Source organism: Erpetoichthys calabaricus, chromosome 2 (assembly GCF_900747795.2).
Source record: "Erpetoichthys calabaricus chromosome 2, fErpCal1.3, whole genome shotgun sequence".
Lineage (NCBI taxonomy): Eukaryota > Metazoa > Chordata > Cladistia > Polypteriformes > Polypteridae > Erpetoichthys > Erpetoichthys calabaricus.
The window spans coordinates 183,682,392-183,704,876 of NC_041395.2; the positions used below are offsets into that span (position 1 = coordinate 183,682,392).

Here is a 22,485-nt window from a genome sequence, read left to right on the forward strand (position 1 = left end):
AGTGGAGCTCACCATATCTCGAAAACATTCCTACAGCCACCAGTGCCGTCAAACACCACATTAACTAGCTATCCAAATAATAATACCTTTGACATCTGAAGCTACTGAAAAGTAATGAGGAAGCTGTATAATGTCATCTCCTGTAATTTCTAAATATGTAATCCAAAAACTTCAGTTGTTAGGTGGAACATGCTCTCCGACTCCAGGTCTTGTACAAATAAAGACAGAAAAGAGGCTCAGGCAGGGAGCAGACTTAAACATATGACAAAAACATATAGTACATTAATGAACTTATCAAAAAAAATAAAGACATTTCTAGTATGTAGAATCCCAAACTCAAATATTCTATCAATTATTCAGAGAAATCAAAAAAGCAGCCTAGGGTAATCTTTGTGAATATGACTAAGTAAATGACCATAGGCAGACACAAATAGACAAACCTGATGGATGGAAGGAAGACAGAAAGTGTACCTTTTCAGGAGGTCTGCACAATGTTCAGCCTTGCCGTTGCCTACACAAACACAAAAACAGTTTCAGTATTTACTCTCTTTATTGGAAAGGAATCTATTAACTTGCATAAAAGTTGAACACATTCAGGATTTCTTTGACAAAATTAAATAGTGGGTGGATATTAGTTGTTTCAAAGATGGTACCAAATAAGCTAATTAAAATGGCAGCCATGGTGAAGAAGACTTTAATGACAAACTTAATTTGTGTTTTAGTAGTGGATGTACAGTAGATTTGGAGCTGTGTGTTAAAATCATTTTTCCTCACATCAGGCAACACTCGATACTTCAGAATGACAAAGCAAATTGTTCCTTCATGTACAGTTCTAAACTAGGGAGTTTAGGACAGGCCAGGTTTAGAACTGTACACGAAGGAACAAAATAGTGTAAAAATAAAAATGCATACTAAATTCTGATCAAACACTTAAAAAAAGTAAAATGAGTAACACATTAATGGCAATGGTTATATTTCAAGGTTTGCATATTATTTATGAGGTAAACTGCATCACTGAAAATTTAGATTTTGAGTTATTTTTGTTTAGCAACTTAATTGAGCTTTTTAATTTAAAATAAATGATATTGAATGTATAGCACATTCATTTTGCATTAACATTTAAAAATACATTGTCCTACTGACCTTTGAATCTGTTAAGGAGAAAGTCAAATATACAGCCATATTACTTTGTGGGCTGATGTTTGTAATAGGATAATAAAATATCTATTAATTAAATAAAAATCTGTGTTACAAGGTTATGTTTTCATGGGGAAATGTTGCTTGACTTTTCATTAGGATAGAAAATAAAGGTAAAGTTGCACTGGGAAGATGAAACCGCCCTGTTTCCACCAAAATATCAATTCTCACCTCACAATTTGCATCGTTCAAATTAAAATCTAGATTGAACATAACTCTTTAAAATTAAATAGCAACAAAACTGCAAATTGGCACTAAAGCACAACTTCAAGAGTGACTGAAAAGAAACTTGCCTTTTATGTTGATCTCTGTTATGTATACATCTTCATTTGTAAATTTTATTATATGGTAAAGGGCATGGTTGTGTGCGCATGTGTAATATACAGTGCATCCGGAAAGTATTCACAGCGCATCACTTTTTGCACATTTTGTTATGTTACAGCCTTATTCCAAAATGGATTCAATTCATTTTTTTCCTCAGAATTCTACACACAACACCCCATAATGACAATGTGAAAAAAGTTTATTTGAGGTTTTTGCAAATTTATTAAAAATAAAAAAACTGAGAAATCACATGTACATAAGTACTCACAGCCTTTGCTCAATACTTTGTCGATGCACCTTTGGCAGCAATTACAGCCTCAAGTCTTTTTGAATATGATGCCACAAGCTTGGCACACCTATCCTTGGCCAGTTTCGCCCATTCCTCTTTACAGCACCTCTCACGCTCCATCAGATTGGATGGGAAGCGTCGGTGCACAGCCATTTTAAGATCTCTCCAGAGATGTTCAATCGGATTCAAGTCTGGGCTCTGGCTGGGCCAATCAAGGACATTCACAGAGTTGTCCTGAAGCCACTCCTTTGATATCTTGGCTGTGTGCTTAGGGTCGTTGTCCTGCTGAAAGATGAACCATCGCCCCACTCTGAGGTCAAGAGCGCTCTGGAGCAGGTTTTCATCCAGAATGTCTCTGTACATTGCTGCAGTCATCTTTCCCTTTATCCTGACTAGTCTCCCAGTCCCTGCCACTGAAAAACATCCCCACAGCATGATGCTGCCACCACCATGCTTCACTGTAGGGATGGTATTGGCCTGGTGATGAGCGGTGGCCTGGTTTTCTACAAACGTGACACCTGGCATTCACACCAAAGAGTTCAATCTTTGGTCTCATCAGACCAGAGAATTTTCTTTCTCATGGTCTGAGAGTCCTTCAGGTGCCTTTTGACAAACTCCAGGAGGGCTGCCATATGCCTTTTACTAAGGAGTGGCTTCTGTCTGGCCACTCTACCATACAGGCCTGATTGGTGGATTGCTGCAGAGATGGTTGTCCTTCCGGAAGGTTCTCCTCTCTCCACAGAGGACCTCTGGAGCTCTGACAGAGTGACCATCGGGTTCTCAGTCACCTCCCTGACTAAGGCCCTTCTCCCCTGATCGCTCAGTTTAGATGGCCAGCCAGCTCTAGGAAGAGTCCTGGTGGTTTCAAACTTCTTCCACTTATGGATGATGGAGGCCACTGTGCTCACTGGGACCTTCAAAGCAGCAGAAATTTTTCTGTAACCTTCCCCAGATTTGTGCCTCGAGACAATCCTGTCTCGGAGGTCTACAGACAATTCCTTTGACTTCATGCTTGGTTTGTGCTCTGACATGAACTGTCAACTGTGGGACCTTATATAGACAGGTGTGTGCCTTTCCAAATCATGTCCAATCAACTGAATTTACCACAGGTGGATTCCAATTAAGCTGCTGAAACATCTCAAGGATGATCAGGGGAAACAGGATGCTCCTGAGCTCAATTTTGAGCTTCATGGCAAAGGCTGTGAATACTTATGTACATGTGCTTTCTCAATTTTTTTTATTTTTAATAAATTTGCAAAAACCTCAAGTAAACTTTTTTCACGTTGTCATTATGGGGTGTTGTGTGTAGAATTCTGAGGAAAAAAATGAACTGAATCCATTTTGGAATAAGGCTGTAACAACAAAATGTGGAAAAAGTGATGCGCTGTGAATACCTTCCGGATGCACTGTAAATAAGAGGGTGTGGAGTTTAGAGCAGTGTGTGTGGAAGAAGCAATAGAGAGACACGTGTATGAGAAAGATAATAGCGTTTGTGGTTGGTTCAGTTTTGTAAAATAAAGTGTTCCTGTTGTTCTTCACCCTGTGGAATTTGGTTGTGTTACAACGTATACAGAAAATAAGAATATATAACAATTTCATTACACCTTCTTCTAATGCAAGGAATCTTGTTGTTTCTCGTTACTCCACCCACATAAACCACATTAAACCTTCTTACTTCCACCTCTGTAACATATTCCGTGTTCAATCATTCCTCTCCTTTTCTAATGCTGAGAAACTTGTCCATGCCTTTATTACATCCTGCTTTGATTACTGTAACTCCCTACTGGCAGGTGCCCTTCTGTCACAGTACCAGGTGATTCAAAACTCTGTTGCAAGAGTCTTAACATGGAGAAGCAACAGGAGGCAGATAACACTGATCCTAATTTGCTTTCACTGGCTCCCTCTGTCTTACAGGATTGAAAAGAAAATTATATTAACCTACAAAGCTTTAAATGGCCTTGTTGTGCCCCACACTAACCTGCACTATATGGGTGACAGGACCTTCAGAGGTATAGTCCCCAGACTTTGGAATATTGTTCCCAAATTAATTAGATCAACTGACTCATACAATTTTTTTGGCCATTCCATTCCCCTTTTTTAATTAAGCTGCATTATATTGATATTTCTTTCATTAATTATATGCACATTTGGGCCACTTATGGCTATATCTTGGTTAATTGATTACCAAAAAGTAAAGTTATTGTTTAAGCTTCAGTTATTACATTGAAGTTTGTTTAATTATATGCATACTACGGCTAACACAGTAACAAGCTATGGTCTTAAGCTTTATTGAAGTACCCAGCCTTTTACAGTGTTAATTTTTTTATTTTCTCCTTTAACATCACACTCTTGGTCTGTATATTTGGACTGTTTAAGATTGTCATTAGTCTATTGTATTTGGACTGTATCTTCACAAGATCTCAGTTTTAACCTTCTTCACACAGCTGTTGGGGGCTTTATTTTGCTGTAGACATGCTCCATCTCATGGCATGTCAGAGGACCGGGACTTCGCAAAGTGCAACCTGCCTCACTTGCAGAAGCACAATGGCGGCGGGGGTTGGGGGGTTGAAAGGGGTGTAGAGAAAGGTCAACGCTATTTCTATTTATTTATTTATTTTTAATTTTATTGAATTTATTAACATCAAATAACACTCCATAAACTTAACTCGAATTTAACAAAAAGAAAAGAAAGAAAAAGGTTAGAAACAAATCAACCTCCACCCCTGAGAAAGAGAGCTAGGCCAGCAGTGTAAAACTTTATGCTAGTAAAGACAAATGAATAGATAAAATAATAAATGAATAAAGATAAATGGAGTAAGAGGGGGATCCAACCTGCGAACGTTGCAATCAAGTTCCAGCCTCACTAGGCCATATGTTCTGGACCTGCTCCAAATTAACATCATTCTGGATCAAAATCTTTAAATGCTTTTCAGATAGCCTTGGTGTCACAATCTCTCCTAATCCACTAACAGCTTGTGTTTGGTGTATTTCCAGATGGGCTTAAAGTGGAGAAGGACAAACACACTGTTAATTGCCTTTACTACACTATTGGCACGCAGACTTATCTTGCTCAACTGGAAGAATCCTAACTCACCTATTCTAAGTCAGTGGGTAACTGATGTTATATACTATTTGAAACTGGAAAAAATCAAATTCGCACTTAGAGGATCTGTGCAGAACTTTTTCAAAACCTGGCAGGACCTAATCAATAACATTTTAGAATAAGCTTTTAAAGCACTGAGGAAGCAGAATCTCTCCCCTTTTTTTCTCTTCTTCATTTATCTTAATTCAGTTTTACTCTGCTGGCGTAGCTCTCTTTCTCAGGGGTGGGGGTTGATTTGTTTTCGATCTTATTTTTGTAAAAATTGATTTACTTGTATGGAATGTTGTGTGATTTCAATTAAATTAAATAAATAAATAAATAAATAAACGAGAACGATGCGCTCACTATATAATTTTAAGCTGCGCATTTGTAGCTCGAGTGAATTCTGTGTATTGCTACTTTCCATTCCTTTTCTGAAATATTGAGTAAGAGATCATTTTCCCACTGTTCTCTTGGATCTTTGAAAGGGAGGGAGAGCAAAATAGTTTTATATATTATGGAAATGCTGTCTGCGTCCCCGAGACTGAGCAATAATTTTTCCGGTATAGAGGTAGGTAGGAGGTGAGGAAAATTGGGCAGGTTCTGTTTAACAAAGTTTCGATTTTGAATGTAGTGAAAGAAATGTGTTGCTGGAAACTTAAATTTGGAGTGTAATTGTTTGTAGGATGCAAAAACATTGTCTATGTACAGATCTCTAAACGATTTAATCCCGGATGTTTTCCAGGCAACAAAAAACTACGTACATTTGAGAGGGTGGGAAAAGCTGGTTCTCGTGCAGAGGTGCTGCAGATAAAAGCTTCTCTATCTTAAAATACTTCCTACATTGCTTCCATACTCTGAGTGAGTGAAGCACAATTGGGTTTTCAGTATATTGGCAATAACTTGTATTTATTGGGGTACAAAGCAAGGAATATAAAGTTTTTATAGTTTGTATATACAAATGCTATTTCTATTTAATCTCATATACCTCAATAACCATTAGTGACAACATAATATGCTCCATAGCTGTATCACTTGGCAATAATATGAAATCTATGTCAAAGCTATCGTATGTACAATGTATACTATCTTAACACTTTAAGCCCTGACATCCTATTAGTTATATATATATATATATATATATATATATATATATATATATATATATATATATATATATATATATATATATATATATTGTGACAGTTTGAGGCACGGTTGTCCTCTTGAACCCTCAGATCAGACGTCAGACACCAGATAAAAATCCAATTATTATTTATTTTATAATAATAATGTGCACCAAGCACCCTTCTCTCCACAATACTCATAAATTAATCAATACAAATAAACCAATCCTCCTCTCCCAGACGTGTTGCCACCCTTCCACCCAGCTCAGCTCAGCGTACTGGGCTTTCCCATGGTCCTTTATACCCCCTGACCGGAAGTGGTTCCTGTTCCACAACCCACAAGTCCTTATTACTTCCGGGCCAGGGTAAACAGTCCTTTTCTTCAACCCGGAAGCACGCCGTTTCTTCCTGTCATGGGATTATGACGCACTTCCGGGTTATAGGGCATGTATGAGTCCACGAGCCTCCCTACAGCGACTCCTGGTGGTCCCCAAGGCATCCAGCAGGGCTGTGCATAAAAGCTACAAAGTCCATGAGGCCCTGCTGGAATTCGGGGCACGTCCACGCTGTCGGGAGAGCTCCTCCTGGCGGCCTGGGGTTGAGGGCCGGAATATGTAGCCGGCCATCTATCACAATATATATATACATACAGTACTGTGCAAAAGTTTTAGGCAGGTGTGAAAAAATGCTATAAACAAAGAATGCTTTCAAAAATGGAAGTGTTAATCATTTATTTTCATCAATTAACAAAATGCAGTGAATGAACAAAAGAGAAATCTAAATCAGTATTTGGTGTGACCACCCTTTGCCTTCAAAACAGCATCAATTCTTCAAGGTACACTTGCACACAGTTTTTTGAAGGAACTCGGCTGGTAGGTTGTTCCAAACATCTTGGAGAACTAACCACAGATCTTCTGTGGATGTAGGCTTCCTCATATCCTTCTGTCTCTTCATGTAATCCCAGACACACTCGATGATGTTGAGATCAGGGCTCTGTGGGGGCCATACCATCACTTCCAGGACTTCTTGTTCTTCTTTATGCTGAAGATAGTTCTTAATGACTTTTGCTGTATGTTTGGGGTCGTTGTCCTGCTGCAGAATAAATTTGGGGCCAATCATACGCCTTCCTGATGGAACTGCATGATGGATAAGTATTTGCCTGTATTTCTCAGCATTGAGAATACCATTAATCCTGACCAAATCTCCAACTCCATTTGCAGAAATGCAGCCCCAAACGTTCAAGGAACCTCCACCATGCTTCACTGTTGCCTGCAGACACTCATTATTGTACCGCTCTCCAGCCCTTCGACAAACAAACTGCCTTCTGCTACAGCCAAATATTTCAAATTTTGACTCATCAGTCCAGGGCACCTGCTGCCATTTTTCTGCACCCCAGTTCCTATGTTTTCGTGCATACTTGAGTCGCTTGGCCTTGTTTCCACGTCAGAGGTATGGCTTTTTGGCTGCAACTCTTCCATGAAGACCACTTCTGGCAAGACTTCTCTGGACAGTAGATGGGTGTACCTGGGTCCCACTGGTTTCTGCCAGTTCTGAGCTGATGGCACTGCTGGACATCTTCCAATTTCGAAGGGTAATAAGCTTGATGTGTCTTTCATCTGCTGCACTAAGTTTCCTTGGCCGACCACTGCATCTACGATCCTCAACGTTGCCCGTTTCTTTGTGCTTCTTCAGAAGAGCTTGAACAGCACATCTTGAAACCCCAGTCTGCTTTGAAATCTTTGTCTGGGAGAGACCTTGCTGATGCAGTATAACTACCTTTTGTCTTGTTGCTGTGCTCAATCTTGCCATGACATGAAACTGTTTTCCACAACCTCACCTTGGTAGCAGAGTTTGGCTGTTCCTCACCCAGTTTTAAGCCTCCTACACAGCTGTTTCTGTTTCAGTTAATGACTGTGTTTCAACCTACGTGTGACATTGATGATCATTAGCACCTGTTTGGTATAATTGGTTGATCATACATCTGACTATAATCCTACAAAATCCCTGACTTTGTGCAAGTGTACCTATAAGAATTGATGCTGGTTTGAAGGCAAAAGGTAGTAACACCAAATATTGATTTGATTTAGATTTTTCTTTTGTTCGCTCACTTTGCATTTTGTAAATTGGTAACAATAAACAATCATTATTTATATTTCTGAAAGCATTCTTTGTTCACAGCATTTTTTCATACCTGCCTAAAACTTTTGCACAGTACTGTATATATGAGCGTGTGTGTATATATATATATATTTTTTTTTGTAAAGCTCAAATACGTTTGCAGCCATTCAAACTGGCCATGCTACTATTAGCGCAGACTGGAGAGGCTGCCGTACAGTCCCCAAAACACGGAAGTGAAAATGGACACTTCTGGATTGTGCGCACCACTTTCAATTTTATTTCCTCAAGAAGATTTAAATATTTGGCAGCTATTGTATAATAGTGATAATTTGTTTGTTTTTTTTTTCATTTTTGAGCTTCCTAGACACCCCAAAAGGTAGAATACCTCACAAAGTGTTTCCCATAAAAACAGAAAATCCAGGGCCAAATGGGTTAACCTAAGACTACAAAATGTCAACAAAAGTTCAGAAGAAATATTTCCATGACCAAACAGTGAGCTTTGTGGGCTTGAATCTCAAGGGTCTCAATCAAGAATTAAAGAGAAAGTACTCTCACTAAATGCTAAAGTAGTATTTTTTATACCCTGCTGTTTAAATGAGAGCTTTGAGCACCAGTGTACATGAAGTGTTGCAGGGGTGTCACTATCTTCATGCTCTGTTATTTTAAAACGAGTTCATCAAGAACACGGGGCCACAGTTGGAAACTTGTTAAGTTCAAATTTTACACAAACATTAGGAAGTTTTTCTTTGCACGGAGAACGATAGACACTTGGAATAAGCTACCAAGTAGTGTGGTAGGCAGTAAGACTTTAGGGACTTTCAAAACTTGACTTGATGTTTATTTGGAAGAAATAAGTGGATAGGACTAGAGAGCTTTGTTGGGCTGAATGGCCTGTTCTCGTCTAGAGTGTTCTAATGTTCAGGTAATACTAAAGTCAAGCAAGACCAATAACAAATTTTGCTTTTGATTTCCATCCTGAACAAAACCCTCCAATTTATTTTTGTTGAAAAAGGTTTACGTTATTAAATGTTTAACAACACTTGGCGCTCATTAGCTGCACAGCTTGCGGCATTATAGAAAATTTCCATTTAGTGGCTGAAATACGAATGTTTTCTAGTAATAGTGGCAGCTACAACTTAAAAGCCATTACAGCATAATCATTCATTGTTAGGGGGTATTATGGGACAGTTCCTACAAGTGCATCACTTGACTCTTTATAATTTGCTCTCTGTAGGACTCTCCAATTCTATCCATTTCTCTCATTTTAAGTGTGCTGAAAGTCTTCCCCCATCTTTATAAAACTAAACTTACTATATCATGAACAGAAAGAGACTGAACACTTAGTCAAAGTCACTTATGTACCTGAACCTATTGTGCAAATGCAGGGCAAAATGTGTAAATGAAACAGCATAATCAAGCTTCACGATCCAATATTAAAGTTTAACTTTACCTTTCAGTAAACCAACTATGTGAAAAAAAAATTCTCCTGGGAGGCTGAAAAGGAATCTCACAAGTATAGTTATAAGGAGACACAGTCCTAGAGACTTTCTAGAACATTTTTCAAAATTGCTTTGTATAAAACTTAAAGAGTATTATTAATATGTTTATCAGCATTTTCAAAATGGCATACATCTGTGTTTATATTTTAGTTTAGCAAAATCCAACCAAATAGCGGGGACATATTGCAAGTTGACCTGATGGGCAACTAAAACATTCACGATACTCTGTTCAAGTGATACTACTATGAAATTTCTGTGCCGTCTAAAGTGTGCTTCCTCAGTCTTAGAAATATTATAAAAAAATAAGGCAGATTATGATGCAGGATCTTAAAATGATAGCCACTGCTGCTTGACAGAAGTGAATTAACTATTATAAAGCTGCATGAATCAGGCTGTTTCAATCATTCAAGTATGTTCAAAATACCAAAAAGTAAAAACAAGGATGTGACGGTGCGGGTCTTGCTCCATGCTCCCAGAAGTAAGGGAGCCTCTCTAACCTAACACCATCACTAATTTAACCGGATGAAATCAATAATATCCACTTGCAGAGCCACAGCACCATAAGTCACCGCAGTTGTAGACCCGCGGTTACAGAACTGGAAGTGACATCACCGTAGTTTCAGGACTGACTTCGTAAAATTACTTTTGGAAGGTTTCGGCAAAGCCCGGAAAGTAACGTCGGGTCAAGGACCTGTTCAGATATTAAGCGATAAAAATGAGAAGGAAAAACAGTACATCAAACCAAATAATACGCCATCATTATGAAATTCAGGGAGTTTCTGCCATCATGTCGTGTCATACATCAAACTAAACAATGTGGTTCGTTTCTGTCAAATACACTATTAACATTTACGTTGTGTTCAGGTCTGTGGGAACCATTTAACATGTCGACAAAATTAAAATCATTCAATTCATTAAACGAAATATACAATTACAATGTTTACACCACGTTAGAATTTAGTAAAATGTTAAACAAAAGTGATTGCATTTCTTTAAAATGTACTATGCAAGTGTGCAATATTGTTCTAAACCAATTTAGAATGAACATTTAAGCCAATCTAACATTTTTAAACATGTATGTGAAGAAAATGGCAATACTTATTCTACACTGAATTATGCTATATATCAATTGCCTTATATAGAACTCCTCTAGTTATTGTCACTTATTTTTATAAACGATAGGCCATCAAAATAAAAAAAAGAAAAATACTAATGAGAACACAATTTATTTATATTTCACCCTTCTTATGCCCAAAATTCAGAAAGAACAACAGAGCCTATATAACATTGGCTAAAATAATATCTTCACTAAATAAAGATAAATACATGATATACAAAACATTCAAATAGAATAAAAGGCAATAATCCAGACTAAAATACAACATACAATACTACAAAAAAATCTTGAACAAATAACATAAATTGCGATAAAAATTCAAACTCTGAATACTTGGACAGATAGAGGGGGTAAACTGAAAGAACGGGCAGAATGTCAGGTCTGTTTAATGTCTTCCTAAACAAAGGAGTCAGCTGATGTCATTAATTTTGGGAGGTCATTCCACAGTCTGGGCGCAATACAGCTAAAGGCCCTGATGTCACCCACAGAGTGCAGGTTAGTGGGGGGCACAGAATGAGAGGACCTTAGTGGGCAGGTTAATAACATAATTTGATATTCAATCTTGTAAAACACAGGGAGCAGTGAAGGTGCAGCAGGATGGCTGTGATGTGCTTTCTGTTGTTGGTTCGTGTCAGGACTCTTGCAGTTGAGTTTTGAATCAGCTGGAACTGTGATATAAGATTAGAAGTGGCACCTGCCAGTAGTGATATACAATAATCAATGTGGGATGTGATAAAACCAGGGACAAGATTTCTCAACATTAGAAAAGGAGAGGAATGAGCAAACATAAGAAATGTGACACAGGTGAATGTAAGAAAGTTTCTTAATATGGTTTACATGGGTGAAAAAAGAAAAGGAGAAATCATAGTGACCCCCATGATTCTTTGCAGTAAAAGAAGGTCTGATGAGATCATCACCAAGAATGGTTAGAGAGGAGCTTGCTTTCTTAAGTTGCACTTTAGTGCCACTTTGCAAGGGTTCAGTTATGTTGCAATTTAATTTTAAAGAGTTTTGCTCTGTTCAGGTTTTAATTTTAATTTAATTTTACTGAGGCAAGTTGTGAGCTGAGAAAGCTGTGATGAAGTGTCACTTTTAACACTGAAATAGATCTAAGCACCATCTGCATAAAAATGTGTGGGGAACAGCCCAGACACAGACAGGTAGACAGTGTTGGTTAAACCCACACACATTTATTTACAATATTTACAAAGTATCACGCACACACAACCCAGTGCCCCTGCACCAATCACCCCCAAGTCCGGGTGTCCCTGGTCTTCTTCCCCTCAGCACTTCCGCCACACCCAGCGGTAACCATGGGCTCCTATAGTGTTGAGCTTCTAAGCTCTGTTCCCGTGGTCCCCAAAGCCACCAGGGCAGTCGCCCTCCTCCGGTCCTTCTGGGCATCCCAGCTGGGTACCATCCCCAGTAGCTCCTTAAGAGGAAGGTAAAATTGCTTAGCACAATAAGGAAAAATAAGCCAGAGCTCCCATCTCAACTGATGGCCACAGAACAGGCCAGTGAAAACATTAATGTTTGTCTAAACAAATGACACATCCTTGGTGCACAATGTGATCTGCACAGGAATAGGAGATTCCATGGCCAGAAATGATAATGGACTATAATGCTACAAAAAGACGAGTGAAGAATTTAGACAAAACATTACACTGTATGCTGGCCACAGGCAATTTTTTCAACATATTGAACATCTCAGAAAGAAATACTTTTGTCATCTCGACAACTCTGAACCGAGACTGGAACAGGGAGAAGGAGACAGAGGCTTCTTGAGGAGCAGGGTAAACCACTGGTGACACCTCGCATGCTATTGAGACGACATGTGCCAAAGACCCCAGCATGTACAGCCATTGTGTAGATTCAACAGTCCAATCCACAGGGGAACCAATGACAGCACCTGTAGTAAGTATTCATAGTGAATGTGTTTGTGTGTCTTACTGTGTTATTTTAGCCTGCTGAACTGCAGAGTTATTACAGTATTGTGTAGAAAATTAAAGTATTCAGTTCTGCTTGATAAACAAATAGAATGAGATCTGAGGGTAAAGAGTAAACAGGTTATTTACATTGCTTGTTAAAATAAAGTGACCATCTGATTATAGCAGTAGCATAGCAAAAATGTAATCATAAGTTGAGATTCAACACAATTATTTTTCATGCTTCTCAAAGAGAAATTAAAATACAGTCCTGCATTTGTGAAGGACTGAAGTGTGGGGCTATCCAAAACTATCATTGAGTGTATTTCAGTAATGTGTGTAGTGACTTATAAAACCACAATATTACATTAAAATATACTGTTCAAAAAATTTAAAGGAACCCTTTTTAATCCAAGTATAGCATCAAGTCAGCGAAACTTCTGGAATATTGATCAGGTCAGTTAAGCAGCAGAGGGGCTTGTTAATCAGTTTCGGCTGCTTTGGTGTACTATAGGGGCAACAATGAGACGACCCCCCAAAACAGGAATGAATGTTTAACAGGTGGAGGCAAATGACATTTTTCCCTCCTCATCTGTTTTTTCACTAGTTTTACATTTGGCTACAGTCAGTGTCACTACTGGTAGCATGAAGCGATACCTGGATCCTACAGAGGTTGGTGGCACAGGTAGTCCAACTTCTCCAGGATGGCACATCAATATATGCCATTGCCAAAAGGTTTGCTGTGTCTCCCAGCACAGTCTCAAGAGCATTGAGGAGATTCCAAGAGACAGGCAGTTGTCCAGGACAACCCTCATGCCTTAATTTTTAATATAATAATTAAGTTATCTTAATTTTACAATAATATAACCTTATATCACAGTTCCAGCTGATTCAAAACTCAACTGCAAGAGTCCTGACACGAACCAATAACAGCGAGCACAATACAGCCATCCTGCTGCACCTTCACTGCTCCCTGTGTCTTACAGGATGGAATATCAAATTCTGTTATTAACCTGCCCACTAAGGTCCTCTGATTTTGTGCCCCACACTAACCTGCACTCTGTGGATGACAGCAGGGCCTTCAGCTGTATTGTGCCCTGACTGTGGAATGAACCCCCAAAATTAATTACATTAGCTGACTCCATTCATTTTTTTTAACTCATTCGTTTAGGAAGCCATAAAACAGACCTGACATTCTGACCCTTCTTTCAGTTTACCTCCTCTATCTGTCCAGGTACTCAGAGTTTGAATTTTTATCACAATTTATGTTTATTGTTCAAGATTTTTTGTAGTATTATATGTTGTATTTTAGTCTGGATTATTGTCTTTTATTTTATTTGAATGTTTTGTATATCCTGTATTTATCTTTATTTAGTGAAGATATTATTTGTAGCCAATTTTATATAGGTCCTGTTGTTCTTTCTGAATTTTGGGCATAGGAAGGGTGCTATATAAATAAATTGTGTTCTTATTAGTATTTTTTTTTCTCTTTTGATGACCCATCATTTATAATAATAAGTGATAAAAACTAGAGCTGTCCTATATAAGGCAATTAATATATAGCATAATTCAGTGTAGAATAAGTATTGCCGTTTTCTTCACATACATGTTTAAAAATATTAGATTGGCTTAAATGTTCATTCTAAATTGGTTTAGAACAATATTGCACACATGCAGAGTACATTTTAAAAAATGTAATCACTTTTATTATTAACGTTTTACTAAACTCTAACGTGGTGTAAACATTGTAATTATATTGTATATTTCGTTTCATGAATGTAAACGAAAAACTATTTTCAATTAACACAGATCTTGATGATTTTAATTTTGTTGACATGTTAAATGGTTCCCACAGACCCGAACACAACGTAAATGTTAATAGTGTATTTGACAGAAACAATCCGTATTGTTTAGTTTGATGTATGACAGGACGTTATGGCAGAAACCCTCTGAACTTCACAATGATGCGTATTATTTGGTTTGATGTACTGTTTTTCCTTCTCATTTTTATCGCTTAATATCTGAACAGGTCCTTGACCTGACGTTACTTTCCGGGCTTTGCCAAGACCTGCCAAAACCTTCCAAAAGTAATTTTATGAAGTCAGTCCTGAAACGACAGTAACGTCTGTAACTGCAGGTCAACAACTGCGGTGACGTATGGTGCTGTGGCTCTACAAGTGGATGCTACTCGATGAACTGGCAGATAGGGACAAATCAAACTGAGCAAGGGGATGGTGTAAATATGTAAAAGCACTTTTATTAAAACAAAAACAAAGCCAAAAACAGTGTCCAAAGTGCACTGCTTCCAAAAATGTTTCAATAAATAATCCATAAAAATGACAAGTGTTAAGTCGAAGTTAAAATCCCAAATAAATACATCCATTAAAACGAGGTTAAAAACAGGCTGGAAACAATCCCCATTTAAAAACTTGGTGCCTTCTTCCTTTAGCTGGCGGCTCCCCTGCTTCTCCCATACGGACCCTGCAAAAGGGGAGTCGCCCTATCAGCGGGTGCAGCTGCCTTTCACACTGGTCTGGTAGCCTTCCATCCCCTGGCTACGTACAGCTCATCCCTCTGGACCAAGACACTGGTTCCAACCTCAACGGCCAGGGCGCTCACGCTGGGGCTCACTCTCCCAAGCCTCCCTGACTGCCACTGCCTGGTTCTGCTGCCTTACGGAGGTTGATCTTCCTTAGTGCTTTGTGTACCTGACCTGAAGAGACTGTTGGGGGAAGGGAGGGGGGTTGTGTGGTCCAGGTGTGTGTGTGCCTCCACTCTGTACTGTTGCTGGATGTCTCAAAGCGGGTGTAGAAAGTGTTGAGATCATCTGGCAGACTGTCTGTGGAGTTGATTGTGCTGGTGGTGGTCCTGTAGTCTGTGATGTGCTGTAGGCCCTGCCACATACTTCCAGAGTCAGCAGTAGAATAGAAGCCCTCCTGCTTTTCTCTGTACTGCCTCTTAGCAGCTGTGATGGCTTTTCTTAGTTCGTACTTCGCAGCTTTGTACTCCGTCTCAGTGCCTGATCTAAATGCAAGAGAGCGGGCACGTAGCATGTGACGTACCTGACTGTTTATCCAGAGCTTCTGGCTGGGGAACTTCGTGACTGGTATTGTGGGCGTGATGTTGTCAATACAGGTGCTAATGTACCCAGTCACATACTCAGCATAGTCCTGTCAGCAAGCTGGGTTATGATTTTAGAATTGTGTATTGGGCTTTTGAGAATATGCCTTTACAGCAGTGTACCGAAAGACTGAGAGTAAAGCAGCCTAAAAGTGACATAGTGTAATAATTATGTGTAGCCTGTTTTTCAGGATAGCAGATATAATAGTAGAAAAGCAAATGCCAAGAGTAAGTGACTTATGTATTCACAGACAATGCTTATAAATGCTGATTACTCCTTTGCAGATGGACTCTACATACTGTACTCTGAAATGGTGGTACACTAGATGTATGCCACTGAAATGCATCTCTCTATTATAAAAGGAAATGCTGAGGTGAGATTTTTTTCCAACGAGATAATTTCAAGTCCCACGAGAAGAGACTTTAGCCATGAGATTTTTTCAAGACACGCCCTCCTCTCAACCATATTCAACCATACACACAGCCCTCTCACCTCTCATTCGTGCTTTTGACAGACACAGTTCCTGCTCTTAGCCCTTATAATTTTTTATATTTTCCTCACTTTAAGTTCCCAATAAAAGAAGACTTATTATATCCAAATCTTATTGAAGAATTTCATCCGGAAGGGTTATCAACAGAAGAAATAAGTACATGGGCAATCCTAACGAAGTCAAACGAATTAACGTGAAAATTGTCAATCGGTTGCATGGCAAATTGGTTAAAAACATATCAATAGACTATGCTGAAACAGTTGGTGGTGATCATGTGGGAAATGAAAACATCAACTTACAATATCTCGAAGAATATCTACAACCGTTAACACTACGATCTTCCACCTCCCAAATTACTGCTGAAAGAAGGATGTGTCCAAGAAAGGTAATGTAGTACATCTCCCACGGATACCAGACACCAAAGGAGATCTTGATATGCCATTCATATTAAAACGTTAACAGTTTCCCATTAGAATAGCTTTTGCAAAGACAATTAACAAATCACAGAGACAAACATTCGAAAAAGTCGGTTTATTTATTAGAGAGAAAGAAATGAAATTCTCTCACTGGCACTTATACATTGAGTTGTCACTATGCAAGTCCAAACACAGAATCAAAATTCAATGCAATATTGATGAAAATTTAATAAAAAAAATTGCACTGAAGTTTTACAGTAAAATTGTAAGTTTAAAAAGTATTTGCGTGTTAATTTCAAATCCAACAGAACGAAATCGTATAACGCAACAAATAACTAATGCAATATGAAACATAATTTACTTTCAAATTATTACGTTTTTCAATATTAATATGGTTAATTACTCGCTGTAATGTACAATAGTTTTATTATGCATATGTAACAATTCCCATGAAAATATCAATCTGTTTAAATTGTACATCTGCATCCTCATATGCGAGCAGCAGAACTGCAAACTGGCTAGCATGTAGTGCTGAACGAGGGTTGGCGAGCAAAGTGAGCAGAGGGCAAAGCCCCCTAGTTAAAAAAATAAGCAGTCACTAGAAAACTTCAAATTACTCTATAAAAGAAAACAAAAGTACTAAAACGCAAAAACCCCATATCACTGCTCCAGCAAGTGGTGGGGGTTGGGGGGGGGGGGTGAGGGGAAGCAATCAATTACATCTAAAATGTTTCAAGTCCCTTTGGATAAAGGCATCAGCCTGATAACTAAATAATGCAACACTAGGCACTACAGATGCAGTGGAAGGAACATCATCCCTATTCATACTCACAAACTCAAATCCTATTCATAAATTGTGGGAAAAAATTTTTTAGTAACTCAGACATTTTACAGACCTTATGGCCAAGCGGCCTGGGAGTACACACGATGCTTATGGCTGGTTCAACTCTGGAGCGTGTGACCTGCAAAGTGTGGTGCATTTGCTGTTTGGCCGATTACTGAGAGACAGTGGGTATCCTCTTTGCAAATATCTGCTAACTACAGCATTTAATCCTCAAATCGTGGCTGAGGAGAGGTACATCACATCAAACTAAAGCATATGCACGGTAATAGATTGCACACTGAGAATGTGGGAAATGCAAATCTCGGGGGTGGGGATTACCAAGTCTTATGAAACCAACACAATTTCTTGCCACCTCCTCTACAAGGTGTTTTGTTAAACATTTATAGATTTTTTTTTTTACTTGTAGTTTATATTAATTTAACCTGTTAGTCAAAATTTTAAATTACTTTATTTTATGAGTTTTAATGGATTATTATGGGATCAATGTTCCTGTTAGACAGTGTGTTTCTCTAACACATACACTGGAGAGGCGTAAACAAGTACTTTAAAAACTCACTCGTTAAATATAGATTAACTAAGGGATTCACGAAACACTCACTAAACTCAGTTTTTTTTTACCTATGTTGTTCACGTTCTTGTTCATTATTCAGTCGTTTTTGGGAAACACACCCCAGATAAGAATCAGTCAATGAAAAAACAAGGCCAGTTCTACACTAGAACACCATTTGTTCTCATATTCCTGGTATATACTGTACATCCACTAAACCATTACATGTCCACATTAATTATTTTTTTTAATTTCGTATACTTTGAGTAGTACGAGTAAAACATTAAGATTATAATTTTTAAATATATACAAAAAAAACAGTAGAGACAAAAAAATATTAAGGCATCTTGTTTGAAACTGTTTAAAAATGACCACTTTTTCCATTGACTAGAGTCCCTACCAGCAATTGGCAATAAAAGCTGTAAACATCTCTAATTAACACTATGTATTAACTACAATGAACTCCAAAACTCATTTTCAATTTTTTTTTTACTACATATGTCAATATTTTCTGTAAAAATGCAATACATTATAATCATAGTGCTACTATTTACAGAAATAATAAAATAATAATTAAAACATTACTGTACTGACAAGACATTAACACTTACTGTTTCTTGAACTTGAGGTGGAGGACTCCAGTATAGCCTTCTTGTGAACAGAGCGCCGGCTTGCCCTACGCATAGACTCTCGGGTCAGGCTTTTGCGTATACTGAGAAGTGATCTGTGACCTGCAATGGAACGCCGTCCAGAAGGCCTGTGACTTTTATGGGCAGATTTGAAAGTACTTCTTTCTGTATCAGAGCTAACATCTTCTGGGCACATTTCCTCAGGATTTCCTATTGTTTCATGAACGTCTTTGTTTTTCTGGTGAATTTCTGCAGATAGAAAATCATTCAAAGTGATCTCAACTACAACTTTCTTTTCCAACATAGTCTTAGCACATGACTTGGTAACACTGGAAGCTTTGTTTTTGTTGAGAGTTGCCTTAAAAGGTTTGGAATGCTCCAAATCCTCCACTTTAAGAGGTTCTTTCTGTAGTTCTTCATTTATAAGGTTCAACGATGACACTTTCACAGAAGAACGCCTTACAGTTCTAGTCCTGGACAGTCTGCAACAAATGAAATATTAAAAAACTAAAGTAACTGCTTACAGTTCTGAACCAGGGGTAATTTGACCTGGAACATTCAAGGTGTCAAAAATGTACTTTAAGCCTCACCAAACTCAGCAAAACATTTGCCATGAAGATTCTGCTAGATGTTAATGTTACCTTTCTTTCCACACAAACACCCAGATAAAACAAGCATTACTTATGCTCCCAAACCTTTCAAATCCCTGTACTTCAGAAGTTATGCTGCATAGTGTAACAGTTAATTTAACCGTTTAAAGGGGAACAATAACAACTGCTCAATGCTGGCACAGCTGTAGATATTCCAACATAAAATTCTCTGTCCCAGTTTAAGTTATTTTGATCATAATTAATATTACACTTACAAGAAGTTTATCACTAGGAATGTGCTTACCTGGAGTTAAAGTTTTTCACTTGTTGACTGTCAACTGACAATTGTTTTAATAGAACTTTAGAATGCCAGTTATTTCTATTTATGTTAAGATTTAGTAAACTGATGTTGCATTAGAATTGTAAAAGTGTCCAAGGGCCTTAACTATCAACTGATTAGTGCTAAACCAAATTACACCCATTATTTAGCTGTTTAAAATATCAGAGGAAAGAAAGAAGTAAAATGCATAATTTAAAAGCATTCTTGTATTGGGGGGAAGCAACTCCATTACACTATGGCCTAGAAACAATATATTCATATTATGTGCACATTAAAATAGGTTACAATTTTCAAGATGCAAAATGGCAGAATTTCTCAGATTGATATCTAATCTTAGCACCCCACCATTATGGATTTGGCTCCTTCGTTCCTTTCAAAAAGAGGAGGCAGGTAAAATGATGGACCACTTGATAAATTAAACCATAGCTTCCTAAACTAGTCTGGGTCGAAGGTCTTAATTTGGAGTCACATAGAGTTGTGAATTACAATAGTACTGAATGGGAAAGGGTTGCAAAGATTTTGCAGAATGTCTTACAATGGGTTGGCACGGGCAGCTTAAGCTAACATTCAGTGACAATTCTCCCAGGGAAACATCCTCAGCCACCCACAGAATGACAAATGGCAAAGAATCTACAAGGGAGACAGGATAACGATAGGTGGAGGTGCTCTAAAAACTCGTTTATACTTCACGCTCAGAACGCATAAGCGCAAGCATCACGGATGCTACGCGTTCCCAGCGTTCATTTGACGCGTCCTCTGAGCAGGTCCTCAGAAATTAACGCGACGCGTGTGCGAGTTGCAGTACCAGCAAAAAGTCAGGGGGCGTAGTGTGATAAAAGTTGGACTGTGACGTCAGAGTTTCTGTTTACTATCTACATGTGACAGAAAGCCTCTGTGCGGATCCTACAGGATCGATGTGTGCGCTTCGATGTTTGATGAATGGTTCAATGTGGTGAAGCAAAATGCTGACATAGATGTATTCGTGGTGCTTTTATATTCAAGCATTGCATATTCCTGATCGTAATGACACGATACATTTTAAAAGTCTCACATACCATCTCTTGTGCCATATTTTTTTTCTGGAGCTTCCCCCTGACCTAACAGCAGCGGCAAACAGCAATAGATCACCACACAGAACACATTAAATGTATGATATTCCAACTCTCTGTACATTTAGAATCCTTAGATTTATACTTGATATCACTTTCAGGATGAAATGCATTAAATTATGTATATTACATTTTACAGATAAATTGTTAACTTTGTTTAAATAATGAATACTGCTAAATTGCACATATGGTAGTGCTGCTGTCTCACAGGGAGTCACGTCGCTGGTATTCCCTGCCTGGAGTTTGCATGTTTTCCTGCTGGATTTCCACAGTGCTCTGGTTTCCTTCCAAAGATATGCAGATTTGGTGACACTAAAATGACACTAGTGTATGTGAGTGCTTGTATTCACCTTGCAATGAGCTGATTCCCCGTCCAGGGATTGTTTCTGCCTCGTGCCCAAAGCTTGCTGGAATGGACACATCCCTGGATGATGGATTTAATCATTAAACATCCTTTTCAGAGATATTGCGGTAAGGTGTCAACAGAATTTAATGGGTGTTCCAGGCAATTCACAACACAGCGAAGCCGAACCTGTTCTCACCGTGATAATATCTCTCACTTCCACCTGGTGGATTCTTCCAGATTTATGTAAAGTACGCGCAAAAGTATAAACAGTAAAACACTTGCGTAGCAGGAGCGTCCACTGGAGCATGTGTCACGTGAAGTATAAACCTGGTCTTAGGGGGACCACACTCCAGTGGATGTGGAACAGTGGGGACTCTCCAAAGGGGAAGATGGAGGACAATCACTGGTGATGCTCCAAGGGGACCCATACTACCACAAACAAGCTGCAATAAAGAGTCACCCTATATGCGGGACAATGCTACACGACGACAAAAAAATAAATTAAAAAAAAATTACGTCTGAGAAGAAAAAGAACCACTGCATTAGATCATAAAATCCACTGAAGTTAGAAAAAGGGTGGGCTTACCAGAATTTCTTTGTAAATCTTAATGACTGTATACTGGAAACACAAAATTGAACATTGTGTCCTGCAAGAATCAGTTCTAGGTCCATTACCCTTCTCACTTTACATGCTCCCTTAAAATTAGTCATCTCAACACTCAAAGTAAATTTCTACAGCTATACTGATGACATGCAGCTTTATTTATCCATAGCCCCAAATAAACCAACGGGTCAAGACTGTCTGACAGACTGCATAGACCACATTATGCAATGGCTTAGTTTTAATTTTCTTAAATTAAGAGAAATCCAAACTACTCAACTGAATTAAAAAAAAACACAAAAACTAGAAGTAGAAAACCCAAGTAAAAAAAATCTTGGAAGTTAAATTTAAAACTAAATTACTATAACTAAAACAGTTACAAAAGCAACAAAAATGATAATTTGCCACCATAAATTATAGTTGCCATTAGTGACTCACACAACAATTTAAAATAACAGCAAATAAAAAATTGGTGTCAAGCCCTTTACTGTAATCCACATGTATCGCTAGTCACAAAGACTTAACTTGCCATTAATATGTAGGCACCGCACATATCACATCCAAGTTTAGAGCCAGCCAAAGGCATAAGCGAACAAACAAGCTGCATAGGACCCCAGACCCCACGGCCACCAGACAGCGCCCATCTACTTAGACTATCACAGAAAATGGACAAATGGCAACCAGAACTCACAACTCAATTACTCAACTTCTAATAAATTGATACAACCCTTTCAGCCTGGTTTCAAAGCACAGCACAGCTCTGAAACTGCTCTG

The 22,485-nt window shown here is 38.4% G+C and overlaps 1 protein-coding gene across 1 annotated transcript in view; it reads right to left on the reverse strand.

Moving 5' to 3' along the window:
- Positions 1-22,485, reverse strand: part of LOC114645487 (inner centromere protein A-like) — a 55,271-nt gene that overhangs the window by 22,650 nt on the left and 10,136 nt on the right. Inside the window, 2 exon segments of the mRNA XM_051922576.1 lie at positions 472-511; positions 18,708-19,207. Of these exon segments, the coding sequence (XP_051778536.1) occupies positions 472-511; positions 18,708-19,207 (540 nt within the window).